Source organism: Amblyomma maculatum, chromosome 10, assembly GCF_055883805.1.
Source record: "Amblyomma maculatum isolate TAMU_Amacu chromosome 10, ASM5588380v1, whole genome shotgun sequence".
Taxonomy (NCBI): Eukaryota; Metazoa; Arthropoda; class Arachnida; order Ixodida; family Ixodidae; genus Amblyomma; species Amblyomma maculatum.
In genome coordinates this window covers 178330585-178352777 of record NC_139353.1, presented here as the reverse complement: position 1 = coordinate 178352777, position 22193 = coordinate 178330585, and the positions used below count along the sequence as shown (strand labels likewise).

Sequence of the window (22193 nt, the reverse complement as noted above, 5' to 3'; positions counted from 1 at the left end):
CGGGATTCGATCCCGCTTCCTTGGGAACAGTAGTCGAGTGCCGTAACCACTGCGCCACTCCGGTGGGGTCACAAGAAAATTCATCGCCATACACTTCCCTTTATGTAGATAGCACTTCTGGCCCAGGTGAAGTCTACAAAACAAAGGGTATTTGTTTATTGCTTTCTCGTGCAGCACTGTTCCAGCGGCAGTGCCAACTGCTGTCGTAGGTGGTCTTTCAAACAAGCTTGTAGAATTCCACGCGCATGGTCTGTCATATCCTACCACTGTGGCTATCAGAGAGTTTAGGACAGCGTTTTGCGCCGCCTGGAAAAATATCTCAGTCTCTCTCTCTTTCTATATATATATATATATATATATATATATATATATATCACGAAATTGTATTGCATAAAAGGTTTTCTTTTTCAACAATATTTTCTTAGCCTCGATGAACTGGCTCTTGCTGGAAATGTTATGATACAGGTGCAGGGCTCTACCAATTCGAATTTAAACGCAGTACCATCTCATATTAAGGGCATGCGCTTTGGTCTTTCTATATTTACTGGCTAGCAAGGCGATAAGTGACTGGCACTACCGCACGGAGTATAAACCAACAATATGACAGGTCGATATGATCACGGCGTCATGTCAATGTCATGTCGATATCTCCACGATGTCACGATCTCAATTTCGTCGCTACTAGACCTTGTGCCACGAACATTGAATACTCGCCGTGGCTTAGTTAAAAAATAATTGCCTCTGGTAGCACAGACAGTACTAGCAAAGATGGAATAATTGTTTTTCAACTAAAGAACGGCGAATATTCGATGTTCATGACGCAGGCTTGTTATTTTATCTCTTCTTGTCCAGAAATTATGATAACAACGACGCCATAAATATAGTATTGACAGAAGCAAATTTAACGATAGATTTGTATGTAGAAAACATTTGAAAATTTCATTTGCTAGTTTGTCAGCAAGCGGAAACCTTACCGCTCAGGCAAAGCGTTGCCATGCCTCACAGGAGTGCGATACCTTTGCTGCCCCTTCAAAAATGGAGCCAATAGGTTGCAATGCAGATATACACCACATAATACACAGAGAGCGATAATCTGTTCTTGTCGCATAGACATTGTCATCTGGGAAGGTATTTTGGTATCAAATATTGATTCCAATAGTTGTTGTCGAGCTTGACATTATTGTGAATACTACTGTGATGCTATTCGTTTCCATGTGGTGTGGTAAGACTATAGAAATTCGTTTCTATTGCCGCCATCATGAACACGAATACAGATATTTCACTCCGATATAATCAGGTCCTGAAACGTGCCACTAATTGTTCATATCATTGCATTACCAGCAGTTTAGAAGAATGAATGATACTAGCATTTATTTGGTATTATTATTTATGCACTGAAGCCTTATTAGAGATCAAAAATAGACAATGATTTTCATCAGGTGGGTCCTAATTCGCATATTATAAAAAGTTGTTCCTTAGTAGGTATAATAAAATGGGCATATTTATCTCTCGTCTTCTGTAGTACTGAAAACAAACAACAACGATAAAAACAATAATATTATTGACCTACCATTATCGACAACATAGGTGACCTGGTCAGGAACGTCGGTTCCCGTGATGTCGAAGGTGATGTTTCGCCTTTAAAAAAGAAAAAAAAAACATTGCCTGACCTTCAAACATAACAAAATAAAATTAGGCGATATTACGTCACTGCCTCTTGTTTTGAAAAATGTTACTTAGAAATATCAAAGCAGCATAACACTTTGACATTGTTCTAATACAGGATTATTTGCAAATATATCTATTGTGAGCATATTAAAACAAAAAGATATTTAGCTTAGCTAAGCAGGGATACGTTTGCTGTAGCAGTTCTTTGCACTCTTTTAGCTAAGTTCTCTATTCTTTAACTGCTCTTTTTTTTCACACAAACGATGTTACCAAAAACTTAAAACTGCGGCTGCTTGCCATTCCTGAAAACCTTTATCAAAGCGTTTAGTGAGGATCACAGTCTGAGACGGCGGAACTGTGTAGTTAGGCGCAGGCTGATGTGCCCAATTTCTAAAATTTCACGACATAAATATTACAACGCATTATTCGGACGATCAAATATTCGACTGCACTTCAACCGATGGAGGAACGTGCTGGGAAGGTTCTGGGTGCCCTTGACCTGCAAAACCTTCTTCAAAACACAAACCCGGCTTACACTCGCTCTGTAGACTTCCATTAAACGTATTGCGCGGACATTTGTGCTTCCGAATGTTGCACGTCTTGATACACAAGCCTTGCACGCAATAGCCGTTAACTAGCTACGTGATTAAGCTGTTCTCCATGCAGATAATACACCACGAGCTTCTCCCGTGCAAGCATGATGGCCTTGAGGAACAGTCTGACAACCGATCGTCAGCAGTCACATTGGTACAGTGTTGAACGAGTGCCCACCGAACAATAGAGCTAATGTCGTGGAGCTGTTCTTGGTACTACAAAGCAAAACAATGTCTCGATGCATATGCTCGCCTACTGCGAATGGCCTACATCCAGGTACGACGCCCGGGCTCCACTTGTGCTGCTGTCATTCTGGGAATTTCCCGCAAGGCAGGCAATGATCACCGACCATAACTAGCATGCTTGCCCCTAACTTCCCGCTATCATGAAATAAAGCCTTCGAGGCTTTTGTAACAAGGTATTTCCTTATTTTAAAACAAGGTATTTTTTATTTATTTAAATAAATAAATAAATAAAAATTACCTGGAGAAAGATAGCGAGAGAGAGAGAGAGAGAAAGGAGAAATCGTTAATGAAAAGCAGACAATATAGCCGACGTTTAGGATTCGCAGACATGTTACCCTGCGTATTATCAGGCATTGAGCAGTGTCCTCGTAGAGAGCTCGTAGAAAGGCTACTAGATCTGGAGCCCCGGTTAAACAATCGTATATCAGTGGCCTAGGTGGTTGCAAGGAGACGTAAGATTACTTGTAATGACTCTTCCTACGTTTCCGCCCCGATGCGGTTCCCTTTGCACGAATTCTGAGACGAAAGCTCCTAAAGTTGATTGTGCATCATCGATGCTTATCATCGGCACGTGGGTGGCCTGCACTGCCTGCCGAAAGTCACTGCTCCTAACTTTGCCGATCATAAGCGATGCTGTTTTCTTGACTAGTTAGTGTAGCATCATAACTTTAGGAAGCGCTGAGAGGCATGGACGAGAGAAGTGAATGGATCAAAAGCTAAAAGAACCCCAAGGAGAAGTGATATATTTTAACAATGTTGTTTGCTGGGCTAGTTGGTATAGGATAGTGAAGGGGCCTAAAGAAGAAGCGATATAGTTTAACAAGGTGATCTGCTGGGCTCGTTGGTATACCATAATACCATTTAGAGGCTCTGAGGCAGATATGGACGAGAGAAGCGGTCGACACAAACGCTAAACGAACCCAAAGGAGTAGCGACATAGTTTCACAAGGTTAGTTTCTGGGATAGTTGGTATAGCATAATAACATTTGGAAGCTCTGAGGCAGACATGGATGAGAGAAGCTGACGGGACAAACGCTAAAAGAACCCAAAGGAGTAGCAATATAGCTTAACATAGTTGTTCGCTTGGCTAGTTGGTATAGGATAACATTTGGAAGCTCTGAGGCAGGCATGAACGGGAGAAGGGGGCGGAAAACGCTAAAATAACCCAAAGAACACGCGATATAGTTTGCCAAGTTATTGCTGGGCTAGTTGGTATAGCCTGATAGCATCTACAAGCCCTGAGGCAGACATAGACTAGAGAAGTGGGCTGGACAAACGCTAAAAGAACCCAATAGTTTAACCAGGTTTCAGGTTTTTTGCTGGACTAGTTATGATGCTATACCAACTAGTCCAGCAAACAACCTTTTACATTTTATTGCTTTTCCTTTGGGATCTTTTACGTTTGTCCCGTCAACTTCTTTCGTCCATGTCTGCCTCAGCGCTTCTAGCAGCTTGTAAATGAACAGGAAGTACAACACGGTCTCGTACTTGCCGACGTCAAGCCTTGTGAGATATCTTTGTCACCCTCACTGCGGCAGACGGGAGGTTGCGCCATCCGTGCACACTGGTTTTAGTACGTTATTCCTGGATGGGTCACTGGCGAAACACTCTGACATGTCGGGATGATCTTTTGCCGAGCAAGAGCCTCTTCTTTCCCCAGTTTTACAGCTACGGCTGAGTGTTTTTGTTAGCGGGTAACCGCAGACTGACCATCCAGCAGCGAAGCATTACCTGCTGCTAGGCCGACTGGAGTCTGGCGATAGCCGTTGCTGCCTTACTTATGGTTCAGAGTTCGATACCAAGCAATGCTGTTTGTAACTGTAACAGTACTCATCTTAATGCGCCAAATGAGTTGAGAGCTGCGGTGGGACGTAAACAGAAGTCGCAACAACAGTTTTAATTGTACCTATTTACTTCTGCTGACATAGTAAACAGACTAAGCTCAAGGTGAATGATTTTAGATTCCCAGGCAGCACATTTCATCGGCCCAATAATGGGGATTGATTGGGGATTACTGGCCCACAAGTGGCCCAATGGTGCCATTTAGCTACCAATAATGTGCAGCCACGCTATACCATAATCATTATTGGCCCAGTGAACTTCACCCATATCCGTTATTGGCATTCAACCGGCTAAGAGCGGTCAATAATGCCCATTCATATTGAACAGTTTGCCATTATTGTATACACAATTAGGCAGCCTGGTCATTATTGGCCAACCAGCTGCAATTAGTTGCCAATATCTTCCACACCATGGTATAACGTGGTAAATATTGTCCTGTCAATAACAATGGCTTCTCAATATTGATTATATCTAGGCATACAGTGGTCAATAATGTCCAACCAACTTTGGCGGCTTCCTAACATTGTAATATCTTGGTTTCTAGTGGTCGATATTGTCTAATGAGCCTTGATGGCTGACCAGCATTGCACATATCATGGCATAGCTTGGCTAATATTGTCCGGCCATTATGGTTGCCTCGTCAACGTTGAATATATCTTGGCATACATTGGTCAATATTGCCCCACCAGCTTTGGTGGCATCCTAACATTGTATATATCTTGGATTATAGCGGTCAATATTGCCTAATGAGGTCTGATGGCTGGCCAGCATTGCACATATAATGGCATAAATAGGTTAATATTGTCCGGCCATTATGGTTGTCTTGTCAGCAATAAATAAATCATGGCATATATTGGTCAATAGTGACCCGCCTGTCATGGCGGCCTGCCAACAATGTATACATATGCATTATATTGTTCAATATTGTTCGATGGACTGTGATGGCTAGCCAGCATTGCACCCTAATGGCATAGGTTGGGCAATAATGTTCTGCCAATATGGATGGCTTGTCAACATTGCATATATCTTGACATAGATTGGTCAATATTGTCCCATCAGCTTTGATGGCATCCCAACATTGTATATATCATGGTTTCTAGTGGTCGATATTGCCTAACGAGCTTTGATGGCTGGCCACCTTTGCACATTTCAGGCTGCGGCGGCGCTAAAAAAACAGTAGAAGCAGCTCTGACCGACAGAGACATTTCTAATGCTTGCATCTCAATATGACAGTGTGTTGGGGCTAATTTTGTCGCAACTAAATTTTTCGCTGGCCCGGACGTCAGTTTACGTTCAACTGTAGAAGATATTCATACGCCATACGTAATTTGGGCCGCCATATATATAATGTTTATTGGGATTAATGTATAGATTGTCCTAAAATTGTTTGACTGAGCTGACCAGACAAAATGTACAGAAGTGCCCATCACGGAAAATGTAGAATATATTTTTCTGAATACATTTTTCGTGATTCGCTAATTGTTGTGGATGACCTGCGATTATACTTGACAATTTTGGTAGAGAACTCTTTTATTTACGACTTTAGGCACGATTAATTGTTATGTAAAATTCTGCATATTATATCTTCGAGACAATTCCTGCAGACTAGAGGCCCGGATGTCGATCACGCGTGGACGTAGCTAACACAGATAGTGTTCCAAACTTTAGCCAAGTGTTGAAAAAATTCTGACAGCACGTGGAATCTATACTGCAAAAATTAGCGAAGACGAGATTAATGCTACTGCATACGGTGCGTTACGTATCATTATCGTTATCAACTAAACGCAGCGTCATTACCATTGATTCTGTCATTATTGTCATTATCACTAATTGCAGCGTCCTTCTCGTCGCTATCCTCACTGTAGACAACGAGAATTACGTATGGTGCTAGTTTCGCGATCCAGGGTTTAGCGCAGTTGGTTAAAGCGTTAACTAGGCTAGGAATTCGATTCCCGGTGGAGACGATTTGTTTTTCTGATCTCGTCAAATCAGGATGATTGAAAGTGATTGACACATCAATGCACAGATCCGGTGCACAGATATATCCATGCACAGACCTCGAACACATCTCGCGCACAACTGTCGAGCACGGGATTTCGTTCCATGGGCCTCTTTATACGCATACGAGTACAAGCATACGCGCACGCTCGAGCACACAACTGATCTGACAAGCAAATGTTTAATAGATGTGTGTCCGCGAAAAAAATCCTGCGCAGTCAAGAAACGCAAGGTACTCAAATGCAAAGAACGCAACAGAACGTGTGTGTCGCTTGAACAAACACCAGGGGTTACGTTTGGATAGTAAACGCAGAAACGATCGAATATATCCGGTGAATCCACATCCTGTAAACGTTTGTCCATGATTGGAAACACGCACGCGTAGCATCATTATTTCCGCCTTTTTTTACGTGATGGAAAGAAACCCAACATGTTCAAGCTGGGAGAGATCGATCGCGCTAGCCAATCAAACACGCACTGCATGATTCGCCATTACCCTAGCTGTTTCCGGCATTCAGCATAAGCACCGACTATACCACGCCTCAGTACTAGCTGTTCTTATAGACAGATATGTTGGGCTGCTTTCAGGGCCTTCGAGTTCTAATATCTACTAAACACAAATTTGTACTGTACTCTTTTGCGCTCTGCTGTGGGCTTCAGCAACAGACAAAGACTGAACGACTTTGGCCATCGGTGCAGCAGCGCGTAAAATATTTCAGCTAAAAGAAAAAATACAAGCAACATATATTCTACGTTATGTCTAGCTAATTCACTTGACAAGAAAACAAATCTGAACTCTCCTGGAATGGCTCGTATTCTAATGCGACGTAAATCGCACACTGCCAAAAAGTAGTGTAGTGCATGTAAAAGATAATAAAAAAAAATCAACAGCACTGCATGGGGCAAGGCAAACGAAAAAAAAAAATAAAAATTTAAAACAATTACCTACAGTGTAATGAATGCGCGCACATGTGTCGCCAGCATATATGGCAACAAAATTGAAATTGCATAATAACGATGTTCTTTACGGAAGTTATTTTTGTTCGAAAGCTGTAATATATGGCTCATAATGATGCATTTGACCACAGCGTTTGACAGCACTCTCCTAAGCATTGTTCAGAAACTATTCTTCAGGCATTCTATGCCTTATTATCCAACTATATAATCACCGCACCGAAGGCGTTTCCCTTCAGAGAACTAAATAATTCTATCCCATCGTGTCAACCAGGCAGCTAATTGCAATTCATATATATTAAAAGTAATGCGAGTGCGTTACTTTAGCAGTTTTGAGGCATTTTTAGAGAACACCACTCTCGAAGAAATTAACACATGATTGAGAATTAGGGTTCCTTTGTGAAATATTCTGCCGCTTTCACAAGCGCTGCTTCCGCGGGCTGAAAGATTATTATACCGCGCTTCTTTCTGAGGACAACCTTGTCCCAAGTTCGTAGATATAGTTTCAATGTTGACCCTTGCTTTCTTTCTATTTTTTCTTTACTGCAAATTTAGTTCTTCAATCTTAGCTCGTCGAGTATTTTGTATTTCTTGATATGCCCACGCTTAGTTCTACGCGGATTTTTTCTTACTCTAAATGTCCACCTGATTTGAAAAAATAAAATAAAAATGAATAACATGGGAATTTTTAACCTTAAAGTACTCGTAGTTATGGTCGTTTTCGCTTTTCTTTTCCTTAATAGGAATACAGCAAGTATACGGGCTGTTGCATCACTCAGTTGCGCGTGATGACGTTTGAAGAGCACTCCGTCATGAACAGCGACCTGTGTGCCGTCTTTAATAAAAAAAAATATGTCCATTTGTTCGAACCGAGGACGATTCCGTGAAAACTGAAGATTGTTTTACGTATGTGATTATTATTTGAAACTATGAGGTAAAACGTATTTTGCATTAACAAAAAAATAAAGCGAAATTATCATTCCACTGAAAATGTTACCGAGCCAACAGTCGAGGCGACCAAAGAGCTCCGAACGCACTCCTCGTTGTTTTAGCGAAGCCAAGGGCAAAACTCTGCGCATTCCTCCTCACACGCTTGGCGCAAAGAACATATGGTTTCCATTCTCTCGTCCTTTTGTCGCCTCTCCGCCCGAGGGCCTTGACTAAAGCAATTCTCAAAACCGCTTTCAACTTCCCGTCTTGTAGCCTTTTCTCCCCGTAAAGCAGTCACCGCGGAGGGGCAGCGACCTTCACTGCCCTCTCTTTCCTCCCGGCTAGGCAGGCGTTGCTCACAATGCCCCCCACTCCACTCCCCCTCACTCTTCCCTTCCTTCCCGCCAACTTTCCTGGCCGGCAGCCTTCTGGGCTCACGTGGTCCTGCGGGACCTCTTTCATTCCTCTCACCCCCTTTCGAGCTTTATGCCTACTCTTTCGACAGATCTCAAGCAAAAAAAAAAAAAAAAAAAAAGAGGGAGAGAAAACACAACGATCCTTCTGCCCCCTTCCAACCATGCCTCGAAACTCGACACAAGCGGCTGATACAGAGGCGTCTGGTCGGCCACACAATCCCCACCCGCTCGAGCTGCTCGAGCTCCCGCAGCTTTGGACAGCAGAACCGAAAAACCAAGCCTTGTGAAAGTTCCGATTCATTTTAATGGCCATGCCTGAAAGAGGATATTTGTGAGTACCACCAGCATTTTAAGTTGTTTGTTCATAACTGAGCTCTCTGAGATTATTTCTTGCTTTGTCTCCTTGTAAGATCGCTACTTTTTCTTACCAGGTGTATAAAGCATCAGATCCCTGGGATGTACTTTGCGTGGCAGCATTCAGTTTGGATTGTTGCAGCTGAGGTCTGCAAATCTGCCCTAGCCGTATGGTAAGATACTTTTTTTTTTGCATTATTTGGTGCAGTATGTTGTCAGCCTTGATCATCATGTCAATAACCGATATGCTTGCGAGAACGGAAAGACATTTATTTCGACCGCACCACGCCAGTCAGTTCTGAACTGTATTCTCAGCGCACTATTTTGTATGCATAAACTCTGGTCATAATGACAAAATTTACGGCGCAGAGGTGGCCAATTTGTATTGCAAAAGAATAACGTGGTCCTGTAAAACATGACGCGTGTTTTGTGTGATTTTCAGGTTACAACTTCATCGCGCGTGTGCTGTGTGTCTGAAGTGGTCAGTTTCTCTTACAAACTATATTCAAAACTCAGAGTTAAGTCTAGCTTTCTGGGACATGATTTTTAGTTGCGAGCGAATATTTAATATTGTAATTTGCCGTTATGAATGCGCTATTGGAATGGTCTAAACGACGCGTAGCTTATTCACGTGTTTGATCTTTCTCTTGCGCTAATTCCGAGTAGTAGAAGTGTCATAAAATAGCCGCTTAAAAGAGGTTATTTACAGTTGCTACCATAGTTCTTATACTTTACCACACGTACAAACTTGTTCCCACAACAAACGTGATGCTAAGTTACGGATTTTTTTATTTTTTTCAGTTCGAGTGTGTCATACAAACCCCAAAGCATCTGTGTCGTACGTTGTTTTGGCTGCAGCTTTTACAACTTTTAAAACGTTCTGTTTGCAGTAATGATGCGGTGCACACTAAATTTAGCAGCCGCGGTCGGAGTGCGACTGCCATTTTTTGTGTCTGTTTTTTCCTTTGTAGTTTCTTTTTAGTTATTGCGGCAATCTATTCAAAGGAAAGCTATTGATTTGAAGCTTCCAGTTATGACGACGTCTTTCTTCTACAGGTGTTCGATCACAAAGGCACTACAAGTATAAGGGGGCAAGCACTGACTACTGTTTAAGAATAGATAACGGCAAATATCATTTTGTTTTATGTTTCCAGCGTCAACAACACATCCACATGGGAAGCCGTGCACTGCCAGATGTCGCAACCAATGTAACTAAGTTAATATGGCCGGCCTCACTGAGCATGCAGCTTATTTCAACCTGAGTAAATCAGACAAGAAAGTTGCCTGAGGGCCAGCAGGTAGTGCTTTATTTTGCATTTTTACTCCATGGTCTAGCTGCACTTCCACTTTCCAAAAGTTTTTTGTCTTAGTGGGATTTATGAATGTTGCTTTTATTTCCAGGTGCTATCTGCGAAAGGAAATACATTGTTATGCACGCTGCTGAAGTCCATATCTTTAAAGGCTGCATGGAGCTGCTGCCCCTACAACCGACCACAAAAGAAGCTGCGATAAACGCAGCGCCTTCCTCCAACCTGGGACCTGAGAACACCTTGCCAAGGGGACGCAGACAGGAGGAGCACTGAAGTCTAAGAGTTCTGCCTAAATGTTTCCATGCCCTGTAATACGTGCACACCTAATAAATCACCATGCAGTGAACCTTTCAGCTGTATTATTTTCTGTGCATTGATATCCTCAGCATGCTTTATTTAAATAAAAAGCTGCATGAAAAATATCTGCGCTGCATAAGTAGGGGATGGCTTTGCAGGTGCCTATTAGTCATAGCACGAAAAAGCACCTAGCCGGATTGCCAATTGCTCTGGCTGGATGCCAATAATGCAAAACCACTGGGCAAGATTGGATTGGAAATATTGGGTACCCGATAAATCTGGCTGGATGCCAGTTGTGAATATCCAGTGAATAAGCATGGATACAAGATATTGGATGGCCAGTGAGCTTGGCGGGATGGCCGTGATATAACAACCAGTGAGTGAGCTTGGGTGGAAGATATTGAGTAGCCATTGAGTGCCATTGAATGCCAGTAAACAAGATAGTATGCCAATACTGGTTTTGATAGGAGAGCCGATCAAATTGGTTGGCATATATCTTGGCTCTTTGTGCGCCCCAATCAGACGCCAATATTGACCAATATTGGGACCAATATATCCCAATATTGGACCATTGGCGGTCCATTGACGGCGTGCTGCTTGGGTTTGTTTTTCTAAACGCAAAGTTGATTGCAGGAATTTTCTGCTTGTGAAATTCCTTAACCCTCCACGAGATCATGGTCAAGACGTTCCAGAACGCAACGGCACATGACATATAATATACAACTACTGAAAACGGCTCGATGGTGTATGTAAAGTTCATCGGTGATGAATACATTATAAAATAAAATTACAGTAAAGTAGTACTCATTACGTGTGGCTGCATTTGCCATTGGTCTTAAGTAGAAATCCTAACCGTTGCAGGTCAGTAAGGCGAAATCAAAGGAAACAGAAGCAAGCAGAGAAGAAAACAACCAAAGCAAAACAATGGTGAATAAGAATGGCAAAGGAAGTAAAAGCACCGGTGAGACAGGAATAACAAATATAAACAAATTCTTAAATCACTTAAATTGTATTTTGTTTAGAAAGGGAGCTCGGTAGCGTATTTTGTTTTTCGCCGCTTAATATGTTTTCCGGCAACCAGCAGAAGAAATCCTGTGTAAGCTTCATGTCATTGAGCGTTTACGCTTTCAAGCTGCATGCTTTCGCCTAAGGGCAGAGGGGATTGATTTTGAGCCAGGAACGGAATGGCGAGAGTGATAAGTGCTTGGCGGCAGCTGTCGAGAGCTCAGTTTACAGCACGGCAGCGAGAGGAGAAGTCTACAAGACTCCAAACCAACGGAGCTGGTTTTTTTTTAGCTCGATCTTTTTTTCTTCTTTCTACATCTCTGTGAGATACAGTGCCCGTTTTTATTTATGTGCTTTCAGTTTTAGGGGTTCATCTTCGTTCGATTACCTTTACTGGCAACCTGACTGCTTCGCTTCTCTGATCTGCTGGCGTTTCATTGTTCATTGTTCATTATATGGAATTTAGAAAACGCTGAAAAAAGGACGTCAGCTACGCAACGCCAGCAGTTCAGGGAATCCCGTCGCAACCTTGCCCGCACGCAAGTTTTAACAATTTTTGCGGTTTCTTTCAACTGAAGTTAGCGTGGGCATTTTAAAAACGAAATAAAATAACGTTGCCCAGCCTGCACCACCAAATGCTCAGCGGCATTCAGCCATAAAACATAAAAGATGGGAAAGGAAAATTTTACACAGAAGAAAAAGAAAAGGGAAAAGCCACGGTGGAGGAGGGGGCGAGTGGAATGTGCCTCAAAGCTATGGAATTGTTTGTAGACAGCCATAAATTTCCTTTTTCATTTCACATGTACATATTTTTCCTCTCTGTTTTTTCATATCTACAGGTTGCCTCCCAACTCATTACCTTAGTAGTGCATAATAATTTGCGCATTATATGTACTGAAAAGGTAGGCGGTGATAGATTTAATAATGTAATGTAAAGCTAGCGTATTTGTGTGCGAATTGACTAATATAGTGAATGGAAGGTACCGTACTTGTATGCGAATTCACTAAAATAGTGAATGGAAGGAGGGGCGAATATTCGCCTATACAGACAGCATTTCTACTCCCAGGGTTCTTTGTTACTTCTGTCCAATTGTCCGGCAAGGGTCTCTCAACGATTCTCGATTGCTCAGTTATTTTGGACACTATAACTACGTTTTCGCAAAGATGATCAGACATGTTTTTTTCTGCAAGTACCGTGACGTAAATATTAATTTTCTAGAGACTGACCATCAAACATGCCTACTCCGGCGGTTACCACACATGTTAATCCGCTCTCTAGGTTCAGATAGCGTTTGGGAGATGGTGTTTGGGAACAGTAGCACTACGACGTTTGCTGGACTCAAAGGGAACAAGATAATAACGACGATTGCTTTGATGGCCCACTTCAAAGCCGAATAATTGGTTCATTTTCTCTTAAGGGAGCATCTGAACGCAATATGAGAAAGTTAAGTCCGGAGACATACTGCGCATTGGATTTTTTTTTTCACACCCAACCTTTGGAGAGCACAAGATAAACTTACATAGCAAAATACTGCAAGCGCTCAAAGAAGTTGGAGCAGATCTAAAGGGAGCTTGCACAAACGCTGCAAGCGCCATTCTCCTGTACAGTGCAGAAGTCGAACGTGGAGCGGGCCGCGGTCGACTGGTGCGCTGTGCAGACAAATGGCGGGCAAACCAAGGTTACCCGACTGCCTAGCGCTGTCAGCGTTCTTGCAAGCTCCCTATAGGAACACTACTCCCACAGGGAGTGTTGGCCCCATTTCCCATGAGAATAAAACGTGTTGTCCACTTAGTGGACTTGCTTGTGGTTGTTGGCATCCTTGTCCAACTTTAATTAATGCCTGCAATTTTCTCTGGTGCCTCTCCCTCTCGTCTAGCTACTGACCTTTAGATAAACTAATACTTATGAGAAACAATTTTTCATTAATGGCATGGACAATTTTTCAATTATTTTATATCATTTATGATATTAAACTAATTCGGGCCTTATCACATCTGTCAAAATATGAAGGCACGAATTTGTTCTTTAGCATTGCTACATTCTTTTATAATTGATCAAATGTTACTTCAAGTTTCGTACAAATAAATTCATGGCTTTATAATATGCCAAAATCTGTATGCCAAGCTCTGTACTCACCTATGGGGCCGAAATGTGGAAGCTAACCAAGAGAGTTCTACTCAAGTTGAGGATAACCCAGAGGGCTATGGAACTAAAAATGGTAGGGGTAACATTAAGAGATAGGAAGCGTGCAGAGTGGGTCAGAGAAATAACTCAGGTTACCGATATTCTAGTGAAAATTAAGAAGGAATATGCATGGGCAGGACATATAGAGCGACGAGAGGATAACCGATGTTTGCTTAGGGTAACAACCTGGATTCCAAGAGAAGGAAAGCATAGCAGGGGCCGGCAGAAATTTAGGTGGGCGGATGAGGTTAAGAAATTCGGGGGGGTCATGTGGATGCAGCTAGTACAGAACCGGGTTAAGTGGAGAAATATGGGAGAGGTCTTCGCCCTGCAGTGGGTATAGTCAGGTTGATGATGATGATGATGATGATGATGATGATGATGATGATGATGATGCCAAAATCATTCAAGATAAAGTGAAAGCCTTCGAGGCCACTTACTGCTAGCGAAGAGAGATAGCTTGTTAGAAAGGATTTTGGTAAAATTAAAATATCTGGAATCTATTGATAACTATAATATTCTCAGCTCTGGGGTTTCTAGATTAGGTTCCACTTCGTTATTTATTCTTTATACAATTCTCTTTTAAGAGACGATTTAGTCATTTATTCATGGCTAAATAAACCTTTCAATCATGCTTTATTGGCTAATTCATCAGCAATATTGCTTCCTTTTATTTTCTGATGAGCCTTGCTGTAGATAACAGAGATCTTGTAAGCAGTGCCTTCCGTTAATAGTTCATGTCTAGTAATTCAGATACTATAATTGATATTATGGGGCTACGTAATACCTCTATAATTGATAAATCTTCAATTATTCTCTGATAGTGTTTACGTGATTGTGATATTTATTATATTTACTGCTTCTTTATAACTTTTTTGTGCTATGCAATTATTCCTATTATGGAAGTGTAAATTATTCAGCGCAGATAACATTGCAGCTTTTATCGAAAACAACAAATGGCCTCCCATTGTGTTTGCGATCAGTCTGTGTAGATTTGGAAGTCATGGTGAATAGCCTTCTTTTTATATGAGATACTAATTTCTTTAGCTGGATGCAATTGTCCACATCAGTAAACATTCCCTTTATTGTAATATTTTATTTTACACTTGAAGACGCTTTTCGTTTGTAAGATAATGAACAGGTTGTTATCTTTTTCAATGCTTAGATAGAGAGGGGGAATATTGCTCAAGACACAGGGAATCAAGATAGATGTTCTCTATGCTTTACATATTTTCATAAGGGGAATACATACAAATAGATCTTAATTTCTATAATGTATGAGAATGCGATGAGTACGATATGAGGAAACTCTATATAATTACTTTTTTATAGCTCTAAAATAGAATAGCTTAAAGTGTTCAGGTGTCATGCCTTACCAATACATTTGGTCAAGAGGGACGTTATATCTGTCATTTTTCTTGAATGTATTTTAAGTGTGGATGAGGCATATTGTCCATCGAAAACAACACCTAATATTCTCAGTTCTAATTTTCAGCCCTTTCATTTCAACATGCCGTAACCTTTTCTGCCAGGCTTTTCCAAGTATTAAAAGTTAAGGTTTGTTAAAATTGAACAATAAAACTTGTTATCGGCCCACTGTGAGACATGGCTTATGGCTAATAGCCCATTTTGTTCTCTTTTCTAGATAGCCGTCGACTAATAATGTTATATTTTCTGCAAAGGCTTGAATATCGAATTGTGTTTGTGTAACCAGTTTTAAAAATTCTGCAATCATTAGAATCTAGAGGAACAGGCGCTGCTATCATTTCTAGGGGAATCCTATCTTCACTTTATAGTAGAGAGCAGTTTAACTAGGCATATTCAATTACTCTATTGCCTAAGGTTTCTAATTTTAACGTATATAAGTTGCGTGGTATTTGTGCTTGCTTTTTCTGTAGTGTTGTTATGATCTCTATATATATAGCTAAATGCATTTTGTATGTCTCTTGATAAAATAAGAACTTCATTACCCTTTTCCATTTACTGCTCATTATTTCCTTCCATCACATTTAATGCCGTAGTCGCTGAGGTTCAGCGTTTAAACTCTGATCGGGCTTTCATCGCAGATCGTTTTTATCCAGAAATAAATACATCCTTTGTAATATCTTCTCCAGCATCTTACTAAGGATATAATTTATCACTATGAGCACCAAATTATTTTCTTGATTTCTTTCTTTACCACTGGGGATTAATACAACTTTCGAGATCTTCTAAATTTCTCGCAAACAACCTGTTCGAAGGCAAGAGTAAAAACGTATTCAGAAAGAACCTTATGTTGCTATAATACATTGATTGAATAAAAGCTGTTCGTAGACGCCTAGCACCACCGCTATAAATTGTTGAAATGATGATACTATTAGGTCAACTTCTTGTTCTTTAATTGTTGGTTGGATCACCCTCTTACAAATTATAATTTTTATTAATCGCTATTTATTGTCCTTAGTCAGATTGTGCTATGTGATAGAGGTTCACTATTATATATTCTATATAATCCTGCTCCGAAAATTGAAGTTTGGCCTTCGCTGGTTTCCACACTGTGGATTACTATTGCTTTTTAGACTTATTTATTGCCAGTGTATGTAGAAAATTAAAAGAATTCTGACCTTTTATAGTTCCACAAAATTATTTCAATACCTTTTTAGCTGCACTGAAGCTGTCGTCATATTTTCTACCTCTTTTTTATATATAATCAGCAGTAACACGTCCTTTAAGTTATCCTTGCGTCTCTGATAACATTTTCTATGAGCACTGTTCGTTATTGTATCTGTTTACAGCTCTGGTGTCCATAATGGTTTAATTTCTGCGGTTTTATTTTCCCTTTTAGAATACTGTTTTACTACAGCATTAATTTTACCTTGATCATCTCAACTATGTAATTTATATGATCTTTAGAAATATTGTAGGCATTTGCTGTTTACTTAATCCATCTACCTCAAGGGCACTAGAACTTTAAATTCTGTTTGTGTCAGCTTAGATTCACTAAAAATTCACTTCATTCAAAATTTCCAATGATATGTATTTATGATCTCTATAGGTGAACTCATCCAAAATCATCTGATCTGTTTAGATGCGCAGCGAGAAATGTGGAGAAGATAGTGAGGTTATTCAACTTCTATCATATTCTGTTTCAAATCTTGTTGGAGTATGGGTAAAGTTTTATAGGCTAACCCTATTTCGGTTTAAAATTTCTTAAACGTAATTTTTTTTCTCATTTTTATGGCCCCGTCAACTTTGATGTTTAGCTATGACGTCGTCAGCTATCGTAAAAAAAAAAAAAAAACCCGCTGCTATGTACCTTTAATATTTTCTTGATTTCGTCCAGCATGGAGTTGACTTCTTGCGTTTGCGGAATATATAACAAATAATCACAATGAGATTCTTTCCATGCCAATTTCCCTCAGCCGCTACTAGAGTTTGGTTTAATTGTATAGGAAAAACTTCTGTATTGTCTTTATAAATCACTATGGCACGTTTGAGGTTTTTACCAGCATATATGTTTCCTTATTAGGAAATCCAAGGCGCTTACTGTTTACTGCATGAGGTTCTTGTATTGATGTCACATTTTGCTTATAAACAACTTGGTTATTTGTAAAGTGCTGCGCTACTGTGAATGAACAAGCTAAATTGATTTTAAGAAACTTTAGGATCTGGGGTGTCCATACTAGGATGATTTCTGCTGACCGGTAAAAACGTTCCAATTCAGCAACAATTTCAATTATCACTTTGATCTGCGCCTACCTGAACAGTGGCCAATTCAGGTTTAGTGCTGAATGTTTCATTTGATTAGCGTGGACTACCATGCCTTCACAGAAGTTTGCAGTTTTTCAGGCGGTCACAGCATTGTCTATAATGATTATCTTCACAACTCTACGCACCTTGAATTGCAAAATCTCTCAGTGCGGCCAACCCGGGCACGATTTTTAGAGCATAGAAGAAACATGTTATAATAAAATGCACATCTGCTCGAGAAGATATTCATACGGTTTCTCCCTCTTAGAGCTTCGAAAACCTCCTCACTGCGTTATTGAGTGCAATTGGGCCTTAATTGTTTCCCCATTCATGTCATTGTGAGCCTAATTAATATCTTCTACCTCGCACCTCAAGTCATTTTCATTGATAATTCGAAAGACTACCTTGTTCGCAGGAAGCTGCTCCGATATTCCCACCACCTTGATTTGAGGTCTGTTTTTAACAAAAATTTCGTCTCTACTTTTTTTGTACATATTGCCTCATTGTACATAAGGTCCCCTTGAAGTCTTTTGATGCTTTGAGCAAAGCTCCCTGCGATGACGAGGCTTTCTCGCGATGTCCGCATCTCGGTGTCTCTCAGTCCAATAGAGCAGGGATCGATATTTTTTCTATCAGTTTGCTCAGCTGTCCGACAAAACACTGGATATAAACACCAATGCTTGCTTCGCTTTGGGAGTGACTTGTCTCCTATGCTCATCACGCTCAGGGGGTGGACTACTGTACTTACGGCCAAGTTCTCTCTTTGCCACCTGCGAAGACTGCTGCAAACCAAAAATCCTACCTATCTGTCCTTCAACCTCATAGGCGAACTTCAACAAGATTTTTGTCATTTTAGCAACATTAGTAATGGTTTTGGTTCCTGTTATTACAGGGGACACATCCTGAGCCGCCGCGTGGCAGCAAAACTTTTGCGCAGGAAAAGAGCCGTTGCAAAGCCCTCATCTCCGCCCTTTCGAATTTCGAGTAAGATGAAGGTTTAGGACCTTAATGCGGTGCACGAATGCTGCGGCTGTTTTGTTTGATATGTGGGAAAACTTAGAAGCAGACGCGGGATCTGCACAAGAGACACTTAAGCCAGCCACCATTATATTGCTATTTGATTCCATCTCAGGACGCTCATCATGAACGTAACTCTTTTTGCGTGTTACTTCGTTCTGTGCGTGAAAATTAAACCAAAAGTGGTGGCTACCTAAATATAGGCTACGAACAGACAAATTTGCAGTTGCTCCTTTTTTGAGACATCAGTTTACATCAGGAAAAGCAGCCACGCGCTGCCTTTTAGCCATTGTTTTTTCGCATTACTGTAGGTACTTTCTTACGTTTTGTGACTTTTATATTTCCTAGTGTGGCGATAGGTAAAGACAATAAGCACAGTAGTAACGACAAACCTTATGTCATTAGGATATGAAGCGATGACATCACTTCCGTGAGAGCGGTGTCAAAATTTATATGAAAGGTAACACAAACATGAAAACAAAATGACAGTAAAGAAACTCGACACCCTTCGCATCTGCCAAGCAACGCAGTATCGCTTGTGGGATATTCGAGGGCAATGCTATGGCCGGAATATATGGAGCGTTTTTGTAGCGCCATGCAGGCACCTGCAAAGGGCAGTGCACAATCGGCGTGTTCTGCATGTACCCATCGCGCCCCTGCGGATGATGCTGAAGAGAACTACATGGCTGGGAAGGGAACAGTCAAACACAATCACTGATAGGCTTCGGCGATAGCCGGTGCTCTGGTGCAGTGATCAGCGAAAGTGATTGATCTGCTAGCACTGTCGCTGAATCGAAAACCAATCGCGACCTTGTCTATTTTATATCTTCCACTGTCACAGGCTGTCTCTCTAAAATTCAGTAACACATACACGGCCGCTGAATAATTTTGTTATACCAAAGAAAAAAAAAAAAACTTTTCACACAGAGAAAATATATTGTTTCGTTTGGTGCCATTGCGAAATGGTTTCCATAGACACCAGAATATTTTAACCAGGCTTGCGAGTTCCGACTCTCGACGCAGGGTGCCATATATCGGAGCGCAGAGCCATGTTTATTACAGTAGTGCAGAGTCAAAGCTTAAAATTCATGTGTTTGTTATTATATTCTTTCGTTAACTAGCTGTACCATCTATACATGCTAGAGCGTTCTATACACCACTGCTCCCATTTTAGTTGTTTTAGAACTTGCTACAGTTATTTAGCTCTCATTTTCTTCGTTGGAGTGGTAGACAAGAAAATGCTGTAGTAGAACGTTCTTCCTGACTAGTTGGTTTATCGAAGAGCAGGGCGAAACCGAGCGATCGTTTAGTACCTTATGCTTGAAAGCATTTGCGACATATGAATGGGGAACGTTGCAATATTAGCGATTATTTGAATGCGAAAGTGCATGTATGTACGCGAACGGGGATCCGGAAAGGGAACTGCGGATTGAATTCTATAGTGTCCTAAAGTGTCCCCATGCCGCAATTTTATTCCGTCCTTTATTCCACGTGGAATTTGCAAAAAATCTAAATATACATTGTAGAAGATAAGGTGACTAATGCTATCTTTTTCAGCTAATATATTTCTACCGATGAATCACCATAACGGCCCCGCAGGGGTGGCGCAGTGGTTTGGGCACTCGACCACTTTTTCCAAGAGTGCGGGATCGGATACCGGCCTCAGCGATCGCTTTTCGATGTCTGTGCACATTAAGGAACCTCAGATGGTCGAAATTTCCAGAGTCCTCCGTTACGGCATCTATCATAGCCTGAGTCGCTTTGGGACGTTAAGCTAAACCAAACCAAATCGAATCACCATAACGAACCCCTTGGGATTCGTGGCCTATAAAAAGGTTCTGGCCGCTGCTGCTCATTCGCAAACTGAGCCGATTACCCCACGAACTGACTTCGAAATTGACCACGATGCTTTTGATATGATAATATGCACGACAAAAAATCAGGACTCATAATTCTACCGAATTATGAAAACTAGACTGGCAAGAAGAAAGAAGCTGCAGCAGAACTAGGGAGTAAGCTACAACAGGAAGACATCAGGACACCCCACAGTCATCGCGGAAAACAATATGACATAAAAATAATAGCACCAACGAAACCTAAGCAATTGCCGCACTTCATTTGTGATGTCTAGAGTCTAAAACATACTTACGCCGGATTTCCTCCCCGAGCCTTCAGGTGCCATACATAGGTAGCCTTTTTCTCTCGTTGGTTGTAGCGTGTCAGTGAGCCTGTCAGGCACTTGAATCTGGTGTCATTGCTAGAAGAGGACATGGCGACGGAATGGGGAAAGCTTCTCAGCATCTGTGGCAAGACATATGTGGTTTTCCGGTGAAGAAAGCTTGAGGGAGCAAAATGCGTCATTTCTCTCGGACTGTAAAAGGCTTCACACTGACCACCAAGACTGCAACCTTGAACGCCGCTTGAGAAGGGAGTGGCATATACATGCACCCTTCAGGACTTTTCATTTCGTAATCTCATAGTTCCTTCTAATATGGGTCAACGCATCAATAAAAATCCACTAAGGGTTGAGGCAACATGTCCAGACATTGGCCTACGTGCTATGGCTACCATGCACCTCAAATAATAATAGGTTAGCTTTGAAAAAAGTTACACGATATCTCAATAACGTTATCCTGAATATCAAGCACTTTTTCTGAGATGTGATTAATATTTGGCTGGTAAGCCAAGAGATATCTCAAACGCCTTCAGCGCAATAATACAGTCACGTTCCTCCAACCATTTAAATAGCTTTATTGGGGCCATTCTCCTGAAGATCCGGCGGCATTGTTGCCGCAATAGAAATGGTGCTGATTGTGAATAAAAAAGAATGAAAATGGTTCTCGATCTGTTAGTTTTCATGTGACTTTGATGGGAACTGAATGGCCGGCGGTTTGTATGACATCACGGAGCGATAGGGCATGGCCTAGTTGGCAAAAGCTTCCACTTCGGCTGATTCTTTCAGCAACAGTTGCTGCAGGGCTAGTTGGCCTTCCATGATCTTTACTGAATCAGCGTGAAAAAAGGGTACGATGTCAATAGAGGAGCCTAAATCTTATCCCCTAGTATTACTCAACCAATTTTGATTTCGCTGCAAGTGCTGAAAGTACCTCCATTAGAGCTTGTTATATTTTTTCACGCTGGTGAAAAATGATATAAATGACCTTCTTTCAAATGGGAGGGTGAGGTGAAACTGAATCTTTCTAAAACCCTTAAACGGTTCCGCCACGGTGGCTCAGTGCTTAAGACACCCAGATACTGAATCGGGTACTAGCCGGGTTTTAACCCAACCACCGGCGGCTGCGTCCTGATAAAGGCGAAACGGAAAGGTGTCCGTGTGCCCTGCGAAATCCGTGCACGCAGTTATCCTCAAGCATCCACTGACTTCGCAGAACACATGGACGCCTCTCCGGTGCATGTTCGCGACTCAAGTTACCCATTCTTGCATTCAGTCTGTCAGTTAAGGCTGGGCAATGACTCACCAGAATGGGTTGTGGGAACTGAGCAAATAGGATTGCGCATTTTGGGCTACTTCAGGGAAGTTTTTATACGTATTAGAGGTTTACCTGCGCATTTTTTAAAGCAGTGTGTATCTACTGTAAAGCGTGAAGAACTCTTTTGTGATTTATGTGAGGTTGTTCTACCTGAAGCT

At 41.4% G+C, this 22193-nt stretch overlaps 1 protein-coding gene across 1 annotated transcript in view; it reads right to left on the bottom strand.

The window, feature by feature from the left end:
* Positions 1-22193, bottom strand: part of LOC146178017 (uncharacterized) — a 33910-nt gene that overhangs the window by 2991 nt on the left and 8726 nt on the right. The window contains exons 2-3 of the mRNA XM_084581915.1: positions 20694-20845; positions 1571-1638 (exon numbers count right to left, since the gene is read on the bottom strand). Coding sequence (XP_084438041.1) covers positions 1571-1638; positions 20694-20845 — 220 coding nt within the window. The remainder of the gene's footprint in view (positions 1-1570; positions 1639-20693; positions 20846-22193) is intronic.